This window comes from Ruditapes philippinarum, unplaced genomic scaffold (assembly GCF_026571515.1).
Source record: "Ruditapes philippinarum isolate M1 unplaced genomic scaffold, ASM2657151v2 ctg6332_1_1_1_1, whole genome shotgun sequence".
Classification (NCBI taxonomy): Eukaryota; Metazoa; Mollusca; class Bivalvia; order Venerida; family Veneridae; genus Ruditapes; species Ruditapes philippinarum.
In genome coordinates, this window is record NW_026863953.1 from 35,125 (window position 1) to 52,171 (window position 17,047).

Sequence of the window (17,047 nt, forward strand, 5' to 3'; positions counted from 1 at the left end):
GCTAAAAAAATCTTTCTCTATCGATACTTGTACGTATACTTTATTTATATCATTATTAAACTTCTAAATACTTTAATATTTTTTTTTCTCTAATTTATATCAATTAATAATAAACTTATCCATTTATTAAACATCTAAATGTATTAATAAAAATAAAAATTGGGAGGAACTACTTATTTGCAAATATGTAGACGGTTCTTTCGTAATATATACGTAGAGAGGTGTCACTTTTCAGTTAAATCTTTACATTGGGTTACTTTTTTGATAACCAGTCAAAAATTTGTTTATTCTTGTTCAGCGCCTGGATATTTATCAAAGAGAACTTTTCTCTGTTAAGTAGAAATCGAAGCAGTAAGCAATGAGCCTTTCACTGAGGTAATTATCAATAGTATCTATAGCTCAAAGGCCTGCAACAAACTCTCCATAATCGTGCATAATTGAAAAGTTGGAAAATGAAGTAGTTTTCGTTTGCGTCACTTTTCGGATAGAAGAATTAAAATGATACATAATCAGGGCTCACACTGGCTCCAATAAAATAATAGCCAATATTTTTAACTTGAAATAATAATAGCCAACAGTTCAGCGGACTAATCACGATTTAGCGATTAACAACATAAGCAGTTGATTAAATAAACATTACATATAAACCTTTTTCAGTTTTATAAGGATTTTCAAATAATCTGATTCATTTGTGTATATATTGATAACTACCTTTTTTTTTAAATAGACCCACAACTTAAATTGCTATTATAGAACAGAATAAAAATGTTATATAGTATAATTACTGTATATCAATAATATTCAAGATTCATTATGAATTTACATAATGCTATTATCAGACAATTTCTTTTGTTTGTTCTAATCAAATTTTGTCAGCTATAACCCCTGTCAATTTCCACATTTCACACAGAACTGGAGTAGATCTAGGTCATATTAGCCTATAAAAATAACACTTGCAAACTCATTCACAGAATGCAGCCTTTTTTCTGAATAACTTACTGAAAAATGTCATCATCACCAATGTAATACAAATTTTCTGCCATAATAGTAAAGATTTTTAAACAGAACATAGCTTATTTTCACCTTTAAATAAATATCAAAATTATCGGTGTCGCGAAAACATGTGACAATCGGATTTTTTCCTGTTTTCTGAAGAAATACTCACAATTTTGGTTGTTGTGCAAATAGTTGTTGGGAAGTTAATACTTTTTAAATATTTTATCATTGTTTTCCACCAGCGATTTAGTCAAGTAGCTTAAAACAAAAACAAAATTTGCCATTACTGCAATTTACGGTAAATTTCCCGTAAATTTTGGGTTGGTCAATATCCAGTTTATCAATTTTAAGACGATCTTTTTGGCTAATTGACAGATACTAAATGGCTATTATAATGCTGGACAATATCTTTAAAGTACTTATACAATTTTACATCTCGCATGTATTTTTATCACCTCGGGCAATATGGTAAGCAGCACGTGACCGATAAAAAGTTGACTAAATCCACCCGCTGGTGTTAATTGGGTCTACTGCATTCTTGATCGATTTTTACACCTTATATAAACACTGTTGGAAGTAAAAAATAATCGCCAGATTTTGTAGCCAAAATGCAAAAATAATCGCCAATCTTATAAAATAATTGCAAATGGCGACTATGGTGACCGACAGCGTGAGCCCTGCATAATCATACATGTAATTTTTTTATGTCGAACAAATATTCCTTCGGGCTTCGGCCGACGTATTTTTCTACACTGTCTAAAAAAATCCGTAGAACTGAATGACAAAGTAAACATGGGTAGAGAATAATCTTATTTGTTTGCAAAGTAATATTAGATAGATCTACTTGTCAGAAATAGATAAATAAATTTTATAGCTTGATTATTTGGTGATGTAAGTTTTTCTGCTTTGTAAGTGTGATATAGGTTTTACTTTTTTTCTTAACACCGTTGAAAGGGGAGTGGTTGAAAGCACAGGTGTTCAGTGCGATGATTGGTCACTACCCCCGGGCTAGTCCTATAAATATGACGTCGCTTTGACATATTTTTGCTTTTGGGCAAAGCAACTTTACCGACATAAACTATAACAAGCCTGTAACGTCTAATATATTGGACTACCCCCGGGCAAACTCCCCCCCCCTCACCCACTCTACAACCCTATTACCTCTCAAAACCAGGTAAACTGCAGTATTTTTTATTTTAAACATGTTTTAATATTTGGTATATTCTTTTAATTCAATTACCTTCATCTTCCACAAAAAATAAAAAAATGATTTACGATGCTGTCCGGTAATCTTGCGCACCTAAGCACTTATCAGCTATTTTACTACGATTCAAATAAATACAAAAAACTCATAATTATTATTTTCCTATTTGCAAAAATCTTTAAGACATATATTGACAGAAATATTTTTTGGAAATAACTCATTGAACTGCAGGAGTGCAACAATGTAAACACTTACCACCATGTTTAATCCCAACATTTATTTGTCCGGTGATCTTGCGCATGTGTTATGAATGACATCACTGTAGCTAATTTTTTAAAGTATGGTGTCCCAGTAATACTATCAATATAAATTTTAATGAAAAGCTAATTTAAACTGTTCAAACAAAACTATAACACAAACTTATTTACATCAAGGGTTTGTTATTTTACTGTTCAACTTCACTACTACACCTGGGACACCTGAAATCATCACTACCAGTCAATGTCTCAATTTCTGTACAGAATTTCAGATGCACCCATTGACTACACACAGTACAACACCAGTTAACAAATTCAATGCTCTTGTCTAGACCCTTTTACGCTTCCGTAGAAAAAAAATTGAAAAGCGCGGGAGGGGCCCATTTTGACAAGATGGCGGGAATTGGCAGGAGATAACAACTGAACACACCTTAGGGAAAAAAAAAAATTTACATCGTTTTATCGGTGCAATACTGCTTTAAAATGTGTGATATTGATTTTCTTTCTTGCTGGACGTAAGATTTTGGAACTCGATGAATAGACAGGAATAAAAAGAGGAAAATAGGTCAGTGGGCGTGTTTATGAATAAATAAATAGGATGACGAAATAATGTAAACAAACATGTTTGACAGATATTTTTTTAACTTTCTTACCTTGTTGTAGTTCAAAGTAAGACCAAGTCACAAATTTTGGCTGAAAATTTCTAGCGACAGCATAAACAAACAGCCTAACGAAAGGAAATGCCGAGTGCGCAAGAATACCGGCCGCGCAAGATCACCGGACATGACTGTATATATACAATGTATATATATATATATATCTATATATATCTATATATATATATATATATATATATATATATATATAGTACTCCCCGCGGGTACCGCGTCCGTGTCCATTTCGATGTAATCAGAAAATTTGTTTCTTTACACATTGAATGCCACCAAATACTGTTTTCACCATTTAAGTGAATGTGGAAGTGCTGCTTTTTGTGAATTTGGATAGAAATTGTAAGAAATATTTTCATTTCAAATAAATTCTGTCATTGATAGGAAAATCCAAAGCTGCCCTTGTGTGTTGAAAATATATTTTACCCCATATTCAACTGTTAAACTTAAAAGTTATAATTTCATGTTCCGACAAATGAAGGTCGTCTGCTGAAACTGTAGTGACATCATATTCTGTTAAAAAATTATACTGAAGCCAAAAAGGGCCATCAATTAACATACCACGGTACCATAGTGCTCTCCGTTTAAGCTCCCATTCAAAACATGGCTGACTGACCATAGATGTTTCTAATTTAAATTATTAGGTTATTCTATGAATGACATGTGTATTTTAAAGACAAGATGCGATAGCTAAACACAATTCAATAAAATAGTAAATACAAGTTCTTTTATTTGTACAATTTGCTGGAAATAATAAGAACAATGGTACCATAGGGGACCATCCTATTTAGTAAAGGTATGCAACTCGCCGCTCATTTTTCAGCACTCATCTTAATATGAACTCCATAACTCCAACATTTTTTCACCAATTTTCAATATCTTGGTACCAAATGGTAGGGAATCGATTACTCTTAAAGGAATTTAAGCTGTCATTACAATCATTTCAAGTTTTAAGAAGATGTGTAATCTCGAAGTCACCGCAAGTGTAACTCGACAGAGACCTGATCGCTGGGTTTTTGTTAAAATTACCCGACTAAACGGCAGTTTATTTGAAATGAATGAATATTTTTATGTATTGGTATTTTTTTTCTCTTTTTGTTAGAGCCGAGTTTGCTTTAGATAAAAATAAAAAGAAAAGGAAACGAGAACTGGCTGATGAACAGAAGCAGGAAATTCGCGAGGCCTTTGATCTCTTCGATACTGATAAAGATAGAGCCATTGACTATCATGAGCTTAAGGTATATATTAATATTGCCATTTTTCTACAAGTGTATAAATGTATTACAAAGTAATTTAAGATGTAATCACTTGATTATTGCAGTTTTTCTTGTTATAAGAAATCTTTTTATCCCTTATCCTGCTGTAACACTAAAAGTAATTAGCCTTTTCTTCCCTGTATAGAGCAAGTAGATCAGACACATTAGTACACTCTGACAAGGCTCTATACTGCTGGCTGAATAACTTCAAATTTTCAACACAATGTCCCCAAAATTGATATTAGACAGTTCCAAAAATGTCCATTTTAGAAATTTAGCAGGTTAAAAGTTACTGTAACTATCAAAGACACATTCCCAAGATTACAGCTATCTTCAATACAAACAGTATGATTGCATTTGTGACTGGGTATTGTATTTTTTTTCTTTTCATCAATCATAAAAATGTATGCATAATTTGGTTACAATTACGTGCTATATAATTGTATGACTTAACACAAAATATAATGTGTCTTACAAAGGTATCATGGCCTAATGCTAATCTAGTGTATATTACAAATGTGCCATGACTTTATACAAATCTAGTGTATGTTACAAAGGGGGCTGTAACTAATGCAAATCTAGTGTGCATTTCAAAGGTGCTGTGACAAATGCAAATCTAGTGTACATTACAAAGGTGCCATGACTAATGCAATTCTAGTGTATGTTACAAAGGTTCCATGACATAATGCAAATTTAGCATGAAAATAAGAAGTGTCTTGATTCTATGAACAAAAATCATCATATCACTGTTAAGAAAGAAACTCTGAAAACTGTTTGTGTTTGTTTTTAGTTTCTGTTTTCCTAAATATATTTCAGTGGTTAATTTTACCTTTTTCTAAACATTATCCAAGAAGAATAGAACCAACTAGAAATGATTGTTTATGAGTGAAGAAAGTCTGTTTTGTTGAAATTATGGTTTGTAATATTGTATTACCAGGTTGCAATGAGGGCTCTGGGATTTGATGTTAAGAAAACAGATGTTCTAAAAGTTCTCCGAGATTATGATAGAGAAGGAACTGGCAAGATTACCTTTGAGGACTTCAATGAAGTCAGTAAGTGACTTAAGTTTATACAAATTTATTTTAGTTTGATTGTGTCAGAAGCTATAAGCTTATTGAAACACTCTCAAATCTGTTCCTGGAACCAACCAGTACTAAGCAATGAGTGTAAATTTTCTTGCTCCGAGAAACAACAGCTTGCCCATGATGGGGTTTGAACCCACACAGATTATTAATCTGATGCATTAACCACTAGGTCACGCCGCCACACAAGTAAGTTACTTTGATGCAATAATACTAATATATTAACAAGGTTTTTCTCAGGTGTGTCATTTTCTTTGTATTATCCTTGTAGATCTGTATTTATTCATAATATATTCTTTTAAAAACCAGAAACATTGTAGTGTTCAGCTAAGAATATTTGATTTATAAGGGATATTTTTAACTTATATTTGGTACTGATATGGTATAAATTGTGTTTTTTGAAATGTTACAGTATGAAATATGTATTTAGCAATAGTACAAGGGCGTCCGTGGCCATGGTCTATGACTTCAAACCACTTGCCCCTCAGCTCTGTTGATGCGAATCCCGACAGGGACTTTGGAATCTTTCATGTGAGGAGGCCATTCAGTTAGCTTATGGAATGTTGAGGTTCTACTCAGGTGCCTGTTCTTGCCTAAAATAATGCACAGAAGGGCATCTGAGGCCTTTCTCCACTAGTAAAGCTGGAACATCGCCATATGACCTATACTGTGTCTGTATGAGTAAAACCCAATCAAACAAACAAACAATTAGAAATAGTACAGAGTGTCATCTGAATCTTCGAGAATTATACAGGTCAAATATTCATTTGGCATTTGCACAGAATCAAATTTGTATTTTTGGAATATGCAAGATCAATGATAAACCAATACTTGAGAATGTTTATAACAATAATAACTTTTTGACTATTTTGGAATGATACAGTATCAAATATTGTATTTGTGAAGAATGGGATATCTAAGATTATATATCAAGATCATTTGATGCTTTTAGTCCTATCAAAAATTAGTTTGGTCTTTCTAGACTCGGAAAATAGTGTAATTCTAGTTTCCCAAATTTTTGCTTAGCATATGATGCCTGTATTTGTGTAAAGAAGGAATATTAGGTAATAGAGTATGATTTTTTTTTCAGTGACAGATATGATGTTGGAAAGAGATCCTCAGGATGAAATTTTAAAAGCATTTAAATTATTTGATGATGACAGTTCTGGAAAAATAAATTTACGAAATCTCAGGAGGGTAGCAAGGTAAGTTAGTAGTTACATAAATTAATTTTTAGCTTCTCTATTCAAAGAGTAGGGACAGCTATTGAAACACAGGCATTTGTGTCACACTTTGGTGCAAGTTGGTATTTATAAAAGTTTGCAACTACTGAAAGGAATTGTCTGAAGCTTAACACACTTATTTGAGAGCACAATTGGAGGTCACTGTCTATTGGCCCTGGTTATAATATGAATTTTGACAGAATTATGACCTTTTTTGGCTTACAAAAACCTACATTATTTACTATTAAGCACTGAGAATAGTCAATACTGACAGCCCTTGTTACAGTCACACATGCTTTGACTCATAACCATCAAAACTTTTTCTGAAGTATGTATTCATTGTTTTCTAACATTGTTTTAAAATGAAATTTGTTTGGATCTTTATGGGATTGTTAGAAGTGAAAATAGATTAAGTTTTAAACAACACATGAACTGTTGTAATATATAGATGATCAGTTCATCACCAGACTCCATGTAATGGTACTGTAATGGTTCTTTAATAAACTCAGGGTGTGCTCTTTTAAGTTGGTTATTACTTTTCATGAAATAACTCAAATAAAGAATGGTCATGACCAAACTTAGTATAATTTTAATATGCCAAGTTCAATTAAGATCACCTAAATATTTTCAGCTAAGCCTTTTATGGGCCACAACACTTGAAAAAGACTGCGTTTCATGTATCAGTGTGTGAATCTTTATAATGGGCCTAAACATGATAAAAGGCAAACTTGATAATGGGCTTGAAGATTGTGAAAATAGATATGCTTAAACTGAGCCTGATAATAGGCATAAACTTGATAATGGGACTGAAGACTGTGAAAATAGATTTGCCTTGTCAGTAATTAGGAACTGACAGCTAGAGATGTCTTTGCACAACTTTCATCTTATTAGTCCCCTACCGGTTTACCGGAGGGGACTTTAGGTTTACCGTCCGTCTGTCTGTCTGTCCGTCCGTCAGTCCGTCCGTCCACAAAACACAAAAAGTACTGAAAATATTTTAATGAAACTTGATATATAGATAGATGGCAGTATGGAGATTATGCACGTCTTTTTCTTTTCTTCCTATGTTGAAAATTCTGGTTGCTATGGCAACAAATAGATTGAAAATATGGCAAATTTTACACATAACCTGGATCCAGTGATAACACAAAAAGTACTGAAAATATGTTTATGAAACTTGACATATGGGTAGATGGCAGTATGGAAATTATGCACATCCTTTTCTTATCTTCCTATGTTGAAAATTCTGGTTGCTATGGCAACAAATAGACTGAATTTCAAGATTTCTGATTCTAGTTTTTAAGTTTTTTCACTATAAGTTCTTTATTTCTTAAGGTATTTTCTTAAAACTTTAAATATAAGTTGCTTGTCATCAACCACATCATATGTGACAAGGTTCACAACTCTAGCACAAAATTTATCAGAATTACCTCCCTTGAACTTAAAATTTTCATGAAAAAAACATTGTTTTTTTTAATAACTTCTTTTTCTGAATGTATCTACTTCAAACTTCATATAAATGTTTCTTATTATCACTCAACATTTGTGAGTGTTCAATACTCTAGCAAGACTATTTCCAGAATTATGCCCCTTTTGAACTTAGACTTTTTTTTGAGAAATTGGTAATTTTTACTCCAACTTCTTCAATCATGATAGGATTTTAAAAATGTTATATTTTGATAACAGGGATGTTTAAAAATAACTTTAGAGTGTCCTTCAGTCCGTCTGTCTGTACATAAAAACTGTTTCCTGTGATCACTTTTAAAGAACTTTTTCAACAAATTTACTTAAAATAGGAACCTAAGTGAATGGCCAATGGCCCTTCAGAATGTTGCTTGGGCTCTTACCGGTAGGGGACTTATGGATTGCTTGCAATACTATGATAATTGCTTGTTATTTAAGGGATTTTCAACACCAAACATTGAATAAAGCATACTGTTATTAATCTTCATTGGTGAATAAATAAAGTTTAAAAACACCTTTCATTTAGTTTTAAACAACTTAATCTTTTAAAATAATGTAAAAGTTCTTCTATCTAGCAGTGCAATGTCAAGTAAAGTGATAATTGTTTCAAAATTTTAGAGAACTTGGTGAAAACATGACGGATGAAGAACTAAGAGCCATGATAGATGAATTTGATAGAGATGGTGATGGAGAAAGTAAGTTATTTATTATGATGGAGAAAGTAAGTTATTTATTAATGAAATAAGGACAACATTAAGTACCTTTATACCTATATGGCTTAAATGCACTGAGATTAAACGGTTTATTTGTGATCAATAGTCTTATGCACCTTTAGTGGTTTTGTTAATGAACAATTATCCTTTTTTGATAGATCCAAACCTGTTTCCAAGTGTGGCAAAACATTTGTTACAAATTTTTACTTAGGTTAAAGATATACACTGCTCATCTTTGAGTAAAATATTCTTATCAAAGAAATTTATTAAGATCCATGAAATCCTTGCTGAATGTTTTTAATTTGAGTAAAAAAGTGTTCAAACTTTGTATTGAAAGCTGCATTCCCTATTGAAGGTCATTGTGATGTTGGTCTTTTCTTTTCTTCAGAAAACTGCCAGTTTTAAGCTCGACTATTCGAAGAATATAAGAGCTATTGAAGTCGCCACGGCGTCAGCGTCCGCGTCGGCGTCTGCGTTGGTTAAAGTTTTTTGTAAAGTCAAATATCTCAATTATTACTTGAGATATTTAATTGAAACTTACAATACTTATTTATAGTAACAAGCTACATCAGATAGTTGGATAACTCTGCCTACAATATTGACAGAATTATGCCCCTTTTTAACTTAGAAATTTTGGTTAAAGTTTTTTTTAAAGTCAAATATCTCAATTATTACTGGAGATATTCAATTGAAATTTACAATACTTATTTATAGTAACAAGATACATCAGATTGACAAGTTGGATAACTCTGCCTACAATATTGACAGAATTTTGCCCCATTTTAACTTAGAAATTTTGGTTAAAATTTTTTGTAAAGTCAAATATCTCAATTATTGCTTGAGATATTCAATTGAAATTTAAAATAACTTTTTATAGTAACAATGTACATCCGTTTGCAAAATTGCATAACTCCGCCTACAATATTTGCAGAGTTATTTGCCCCTTTGAAATTTAGAATTTTGGTAAAAGGTTAAAGGTCTTCAAATATATTTACTTGAAACTTTACACATGCACTAAGGGTCATAATTGGAGGGTCATAATTGTATGTCACTGACCAAGTTCCATAACTCTATCTTGCATTAAGGCTGATTCATATCCCCTTTTCTACTTATTCTCTTGGTTAATGTTTACAAGCAAGTTTTACATATCTCAATAACTATTAAAGATATTTATTTAAAACTTCACATATGCATTTAGGGTCATAATTGTAGGTCACTGACAAAGATCCATAATTCTATCTTGCATTAAGGCTGATTTTTCTCCCCTTTTTCAACTTAGAAATTCATGGTAAAGTTTTGCTTGTAAGCTGTTATCTCAATAACTACTGAAGGGTTTGTGCCTCTTTTGGGACAATTTTATGCATTCATAATAATAAAGCAGTTATTTACTTGATAAAACATCTACATAACAAGCCTTTGTACCTTTTCTGTCAAATTTATTTATTCATGGGTAATTAGTATTATTATACTCAATAAAACACCCTCGTGACATTACCTTCCGAATAGTCAAGCCAATACTGTATAATTAGACTCTCTCTAAGGCCTATAACGTGAATTTATAAAAAAAATTAGCCCTTTTGTGAACTTAAAAAATTTAACATTATCAAGGCTCTTTTACTATCAAGCACTTAGAATAGTCGAGCGTGCTGTCCTACAGACAGCTCTTGTTTTTTAATGACACTATACAGTATATTCATATTGTGACCACTTATAGTGTATAGAGTTCAAAACATAACATTTTTACGTTGAATGAAGGGGAATCATGTTTATTTTATAAGCTCTTCTGAGCATATGCTCAGGGTGAGCTATTAGGATCACTCTTCGTCCGTCGTACGTCGTCCGTTGTCCGTTCACACTTTTCAAACGAAATCTCCTCTGAAACCATAAGGCAGATCATAATGAAACTTCACAGGGATGTTTCTGGTGTGAAGCCTTAACAAAGTTGTTCAAAGAATTCCATTCAATGCAGAACTCTGGTTGCCATGGCAACCAAAAGAAAAAACTTGAAACACTTCTTCTAAAAAACCCAAAGAGCTAGAGCTTAGATATTTGGCATGACATCTTCTAGTGAGTGTTTACCAAGATTGTTCAAATAAAATCCATAGGGTCAAAATTGGCCCCGCCCCAGTGGGTCATTGATTTTCCCTATATGCATATAGTAAAAACTTAAAAAAATGTTCTTTTAAAGAACCCAAAGAGTTAGACCTGAGATATTAAGCATGAAACATTTTCTAATGACTGTCTACCAAGATTGTTCAAATAAAAGCTCTGGGTTCAAAATTGGCCCCGCCCCAGGGGGTCATTGATTTTCCATATATGCATATAGTAAAAACTTAAAAAAATCTTCTTCTAAAAAAACCCAAAGAGCTAGAGCTTAGATATTTGGCATGAAACATGTTCTAATGGATGTCTACCAAGTTTGTTCAAATAAAAGCCCTGGGGTCAAAATTGGCCCTGCCCCAGGGGGTCTTTGATTTTCCCTATATGCATATAGTAAAAACTTTAAAAAATCTTCTTTTAAGAATCCAAAGAGCTAGAGCTAAGATATTTAGCATGAAACATCTTCTAATGGGTGTCTACCAAGTTTGTTCAAATAAAAGCCCTGGGATCAAAATTGGCCAAGCCCCAGGGGTCATTGATTTTTCCTATATACATGTAGTAAAAACTTAAAAATCTTCTTTTAAAGAACCCAAAGAGTTAGACCTTAGATATTTAGCATGAAACATGTTCTAATGGGTGTCTACCAATTTTGTTCAAATAAAAGCCCTTGGGTTAAAATTGGCCCTGCCAGGGGGAGGGGGGGCAAAAGTCATTGTTTTTCATTATTTGTGTATAGCAAAAACTTAACATCATGAAACATCTTCTAATGGGTGTCTTCAAAGTTTGTTCAAATAAAAGCCCTTTGGTTTAAACTGGCCCCGCCCTGGGGGACTATGTACAGGTGAGCGACCCCAGGGCCATCATGGCCCTCTTGTATTTACATAGAGGCTGTGTAGTAGTAATCAATATTTTCAAACATCAAATTTGAGCATAGTATATCTTTAAGTATGTTAGGTACAAGCAGAACTTTATTGTTTTTTTATCATCTTCAGTATATATATTATAAAAACTTACATCATTTTGTTTCTTTCAGTCAACGAAAATGAATTCTTAGCCATTATGACTGGAGACACGTAGGAAAATAGGAGATCTTTAGATAGCAGAGACTTTAGGGACCACAGATTATAATTGTGATATTAGGCCAAAAACAATAATTATTTTATAGTTTGTTTCTGACTTTCTTACCCAAATATATTAAGGGTATGCATGGAATTTTGAAAGAAAAATGCAACAGTTGATTATAATAAAAGTGAACAAATATGAGTGGAAAAAGTCATGATAATTTGAGGTTAGAGGGAAAAAACCCAAACAAAACCTTGCTGTTGATAAGCAAGTTTCAAAGCATGAATGCTTTTCATGCTTAAAAACGTATTTGTAAACAAGGTTTAAAAATTATACCATCCATTGTGCCAGTATTAGGTCATATTGTCACTTAAGTGCAGTAACAGGTTACCTCCTATTAAATTATGTTAAAAGTTAACCCATTACTGCACTAAGTTGACTTTCCCAGAACACATTATCATAATTGTTACACTATTTTATCTTATTGTTCAAGTTCATGTATTTTCAGCCTATATTTTTGTAATACATGTTTAAGATACATGAATGATAATTACATTTAAATTGTTTACACCAATTATATTTCTGAAAGCTAAATAACCTCAATTGATTATGAAAATGGCTTTACTGTTTATATATAGTGCCTGTCTGACCTCCAGTTTAAGATTTACTATGTTCATCCTTGAGTAAGATACTTTAATCGACTAAATTTGTCTGATTTGAATAAAAGAATGAATAAATTAAGTATTGAAAGCTGTGTTCTCTATTATAGGCCCAGTAAAGTTGGTATTTTCTTTAAAAAAAAACACTCATTTTTTAATGGCACAATATATTCATATTGTAAAGTTTTAAACATAACATAATTATCTACTTTTTGTGAAGTCTTTATTTCAATTTACAAAGAAACTGAAGTAATTATCAATATTTTCTAACATCAAATTTTAGCATAGTATAGCTTAAATCCGGACTCCAATTAAATGTCCATATTGGACTAACCAGAAATATGTGATGATGCCTTGTAGTGCTCTTTTTGTGTGTTAATACAATGTAACTACTATGTGCAATGTATATAAAAAAACTATTGTCTCCTTTTTATTGTTTCACAAGTTTGAAGTACTACATATGTATTTTGTTTCCTTGTTTTTAGCTTCACCACGTCTTTATGATTCAAAATATTTTTTATGCTGGAAGTACAAGATCTGCATGAAAAGTCATAGAGATCTGTTTATATCTAATGTGTTAACTGTAAACACATGTACATTATTATCTCATTCTTTTCTCTATCAACAGAAAGTTGGTATAAGAGTATTGTAGTTTATATAAAACCAAACTACAGCTCACTTTTCAATTTGAAATAAAAACCTACTTTTGTATTAGTTTTGTTTCCACTTAAAATGAATGTTGAAATTGTCATGAAAAGTATTTGAAATATATAATTATTTGTTGTAATGAACTTCCAAACTTTAAAAAGGGGAAATAAATGTTGAAAGGGTCACGAAGAATTGTTGAAGATAAGGCTTTTTTGTCAGTTATATTAGGACTGTGATAATGAAATTTCAGACATAAAAATGGCCTACTTTTTAGTGGAGAAACTTGACACCTGTGGGTGTAATGAAAGGCACAAATTAAAAGCTGTCATATTTACACTGCCTTGTCGTTCTCCCACACTGTCTGTTTAAGTTGTCTAAAGACTCAAAACTAGCATTTAATGCTATTGTCGAGATTGAAATAGTTGTCAACTTAGTGCAGTAACGGGTTAACTGTTATTTAGATTCAATACTGCTTTTAGGTGACAGATTCTATAGAGACTATTGTATATAAAAGTCAATAGTTCATCCTGATGACCCTTAGTTATCTAGTCTATAGAAAAAACATAACATATAATTTTCAAATCAATTAAATCTACATGTTGTTTGTAATTATTTATATGTGCTTTCTTGATACATGAGTGAGTATTTTTAATAAAATATATATATTTAAGTGTGTTTTTTTCTTTCAAAGTAGTTAAAATATTTAAATAAATTAGAAGTAAGGCAAATTTCAATCTTTGCACCATTAGCCGTAGCAGTAACAGACTTTTGAACATGATAGTCAAGCCTGTTTTAATATTTTGATACTGTAAACCTGTAAATTCAAATTGTGAACCAGTTCATATTAAATTAAATTCAACAGGGTGAGGCAAACGTTTATATCTAGGAATTACAATCACAATTGTGGCGAAGCTTTGTCAGTTAACGGGAAGAGTGCATTTAGTAGAATTGACTGGACCATGAAGGAATGAACATAATGACTAAATGTTCCCTCGCTTTCTTATCCCCTTGAAAATTATATGTACGGCAATTTGTTTTTTGTTTTTTTTAAAAAAAGGCCTTAAAAGGCAATCGATGTATAGTGGTTACGAGAAGCCATCTTATAAAAACAAATATATGCCAAGGTCAACTGGTACAAGTACAAGAATACAGAAGTAACAAATAATGTTGACTTGTGTAGACTTAGCAGAAAACAAGGTGGAATGGAAGTCTGCTATATTATTTGACTACATAAGTTGACAGTTTGTGTAATGTAATACACTTATCTTTTAGTACTAAAGTTGAAAATGAACGTACAAATGTAATGTTCTGATTGTAGCCGCACATGTTCATTTCTCACAGCTATCGTTCATTTTACGTGAGACACACTCAACGAGACACTCATTTTAACTTCTGTTTTCACGAAAGTAACATTAAAAAATGAAGGCTTTATTATTTTGTGTCGCAATTACGATGGGTAAGACAAATCATATACTAGTATATAATAAGCTGTATCAACTAATAAAAGCTTGTGTGACTCTGGCTTTGTATAAAATCATCTGCGAATGTTTTCAGATTTAAAATATCACCATTTACGTGCTCAAATGTTGAATTCTGCTTTAACCGGTGCAAGGGGGCGTGGACGGTAGCTTGCACTTTCTTGTATCGTCCTTAAACAGACTCGATTAAACCGAGCCTTGCCGTTTTAGGCGTTCTTTGGAGATTCTGATTTTCTTTATTTCGTCACTTTTCTTATAGTAGCATGTATCTATTTAGATTGCAAAGGGTGAGAAAATATTTCGATTTTTTACGTACAATTTAAATGTATAACTTTAATAGGGGATACAAATGTTACATGTATATTTCGAAACGTGCTGGCTGACAAGATAAGTATTTGCAAATTTAATTTATGTTCGATGAGAATTAAATAAGAACTAAGACGCTGCAATTTGAAGCATCTTAAATTCCATAATACTATTATTACTTCATATGATTCATCACATTATAAGAATTGTTATCAGCTGTAAACCTGAGGCTTATTTTTTCAGTTGTTGACGTCTTTGCCGAAAATTGCCCAAACAATAATGTGGCAACAGAATGTATGAGCTTTCAATGTTCATTTGGTTACTACAAGGAATGTGTGAATCAAATTTGTACATGCAACAGTAAGTTTATCTTACACCATCTACAGTGTATAAATTGTAATAAGATTATATTCCTTCTCGTTGCAAAAGTGAACTTATCCACTACGCACTGATATATTGTGCTATTTTGTGCTTGGCCAATATCTCTCCTCTACGTGCAACATAGTAAACGCCTATTGTGTGGTGTCTGTAGAAGCGAGATTCTGACCCAGACAAAAAATATCTCAAAGCTCGCTTTTTACACTGCAAAATATTTTGACTCCCTTTATACGTGCCGGAACCGAAAGTGATTAGTCTTCGTGCAAGGTCAACGTGCACACCCGTGCACTACACTGTTGATTGCTTTGAATTTTGATATTGGAATCATTTGAATGGATTGTTTCCGATTCAATACAGGGCAAATACATTACACAATTTTAGCAAGTAATGGGTTAAAATATAAATACATTTTGTATTGAATTACGATAACGACAGAAAAAGATGGGTTGTGATTGGGATCAGGGCTTATAAATTGGTATTGCGTATAAGCAACAAAAAAAGTCCACCCTGTTCGGGTCTCTGACTTCAAATCACGCTACCTACCAGCAACCAATCAAGCAATGTTGATTTGGACTAGAAATGTTACATTCCTAGCTATCAGCGTACAAAAAGTAGTTTTCATTCTGTGCCTAAATATAGGCTGTTCTATTGCTTCTTGTGTCATCAGCAACTTGTTCTCCCCTTCCACTTGTTCAACCGTAACATCGTCAGCATCGTCATCATTTGACTAATTAAATTAAGTTATCATTTAATAAAGCAATAATATATATGAGCCGCGCCATGACAAAACCAACATAATGGGTTGGCGACCAGCATGGATCCAGACCAGCCTGCGCATCCGCGCAGTCTGATCAGGATCCATGCTGTTCGCTTAAAAACCCTATAACAAGTAGAGAAACTGATAGCGAACAGCATGGAGATCCTGATCAGACTGCGCGGATGCGCAGGCTGGTCTGGATCCATGCTGTTCGCAAACCCATTATGTTGGTTTTGTCGTGGCGCGGCTCATATTTAACAACAAATTTCCTGTTGTTAGTTTAAAATGTTTGCGGGTAGCGATGTATTCAATTATTTGAATTAAAGATTATGACAAGTCGTTTCTGCAGGTTAAGTAATAAATTGTGTGTACGATAAAATGTCACTTTATTTCCCCCATTACAGATTGTATGACCCAGCAAGACTGCACCAGTAATGCGGCAGGACTCCCAAACTGTAACAGACAATGGCACTGCGTGGATAATTTGTGCAGATGTTATTAATTCCTTTTGAATATATTCCATATTAAATAAAAAGGAGTTTAAAAGCAATTAAAGGAGTAATTAAAATCATTCCCAAATGTAGCGTACAAAAATGTACTAAGTTTTATATGCTATGTAATTAGGACTATTTTACCTTTTGTTGTTACGTCATTACTGCTCATTTTACGAACGTAAATGAAATGCCAAAACATTTTTTTTTTGCATAATAATTACATTGCTCGGCCTACATTAATGGTATTGATTTTTTGTGGAAAACATCTTCCCTTTCAAAAAGAGAATCTCTTGACACCACAT

At 32.5% G+C, this 17,047-nt stretch overlaps 2 protein-coding genes across 3 annotated transcripts; both read left to right on the plus strand.

Moving 5' to 3' along the window:
* Positions 1-240: 240 nt before the first annotated feature.
* LOC132723925 (centrin-3-like) lies at positions 241-14,002 on the plus strand. Of its 2 annotated transcripts, XR_009624814.1 has the most exons (7): positions 241-375; positions 4,228-4,363; positions 5,319-5,433; positions 6,554-6,668; positions 8,769-8,845; positions 11,997-12,399; positions 12,461-14,002. XR_009624814.1 is itself a non-coding variant. In XM_060708732.1 (6 exons), exons 1-6 carry the CDS (start codon positions 359-361, stop codon positions 12,038-12,040), a joined length of 504 nt encoding a protein of 167 aa, XP_060564715.1. In that variant the 5' UTR covers positions 241-358; the 3' UTR covers positions 12,041-14,002. The 2 variants fall into 2 exon arrangements, 1 of the variants encoding a protein (XP_060564715.1); XM_060708732.1 differs by having other exon boundaries at positions 11,997-14,002.
* Positions 14,003-14,630: 628 nt separating this feature from the next.
* Positions 14,631-16,806, plus strand: LOC132723929 (serine protease inhibitor Cvsi-1-like). The gene is made up of 3 exons (XM_060708735.1): positions 14,631-14,788; positions 15,360-15,476; positions 16,656-16,806. The coding sequence occupies exons 1-3, from the start codon at positions 14,752-14,754 to the stop codon at positions 16,751-16,753; spliced, it is 252 nt and encodes an 83-aa protein (XP_060564718.1). The 5' UTR covers positions 14,631-14,751; the 3' UTR covers positions 16,754-16,806.
* Positions 16,807-17,047: the final 241 nt, after the last annotated feature.

Excerpts from the sequence above, each read along its gene's own strand:
- LOC132723925 (XM_060708732.1), top strand. Across the intron at positions 4,364-5,318 it reads TTGACTATCATGAGCTTAAG|GTTGCAATGAGGGCTCTGGG; the intron begins GTATATATTAAT and ends TTGTATTACCAG. Across the intron at positions 5,434-6,553 it reads TGAGGACTTCAATGAAGTCA|TGACAGATATGATGTTGGAA; the intron begins GTAAGTGACTTA and ends TTTTTTTTTCAG.
- LOC132723929 (XM_060708735.1), top strand. The coding sequence starts at position 14,752 with ATGAAGGCTTTATTATTTTGTGTCGCAATTACGATGG. Across the intron at positions 14,789-15,359 it reads TTGTGTCGCAATTACGATGG|TTGTTGACGTCTTTGCCGAA; the intron begins GTAAGACAAATC and ends TTATTTTTTCAG. Across the intron at positions 15,477-16,655 it reads TCAAATTTGTACATGCAACA|ATTGTATGACCCAGCAAGAC; the intron begins GTAAGTTTATCT and ends CCCCCATTACAG.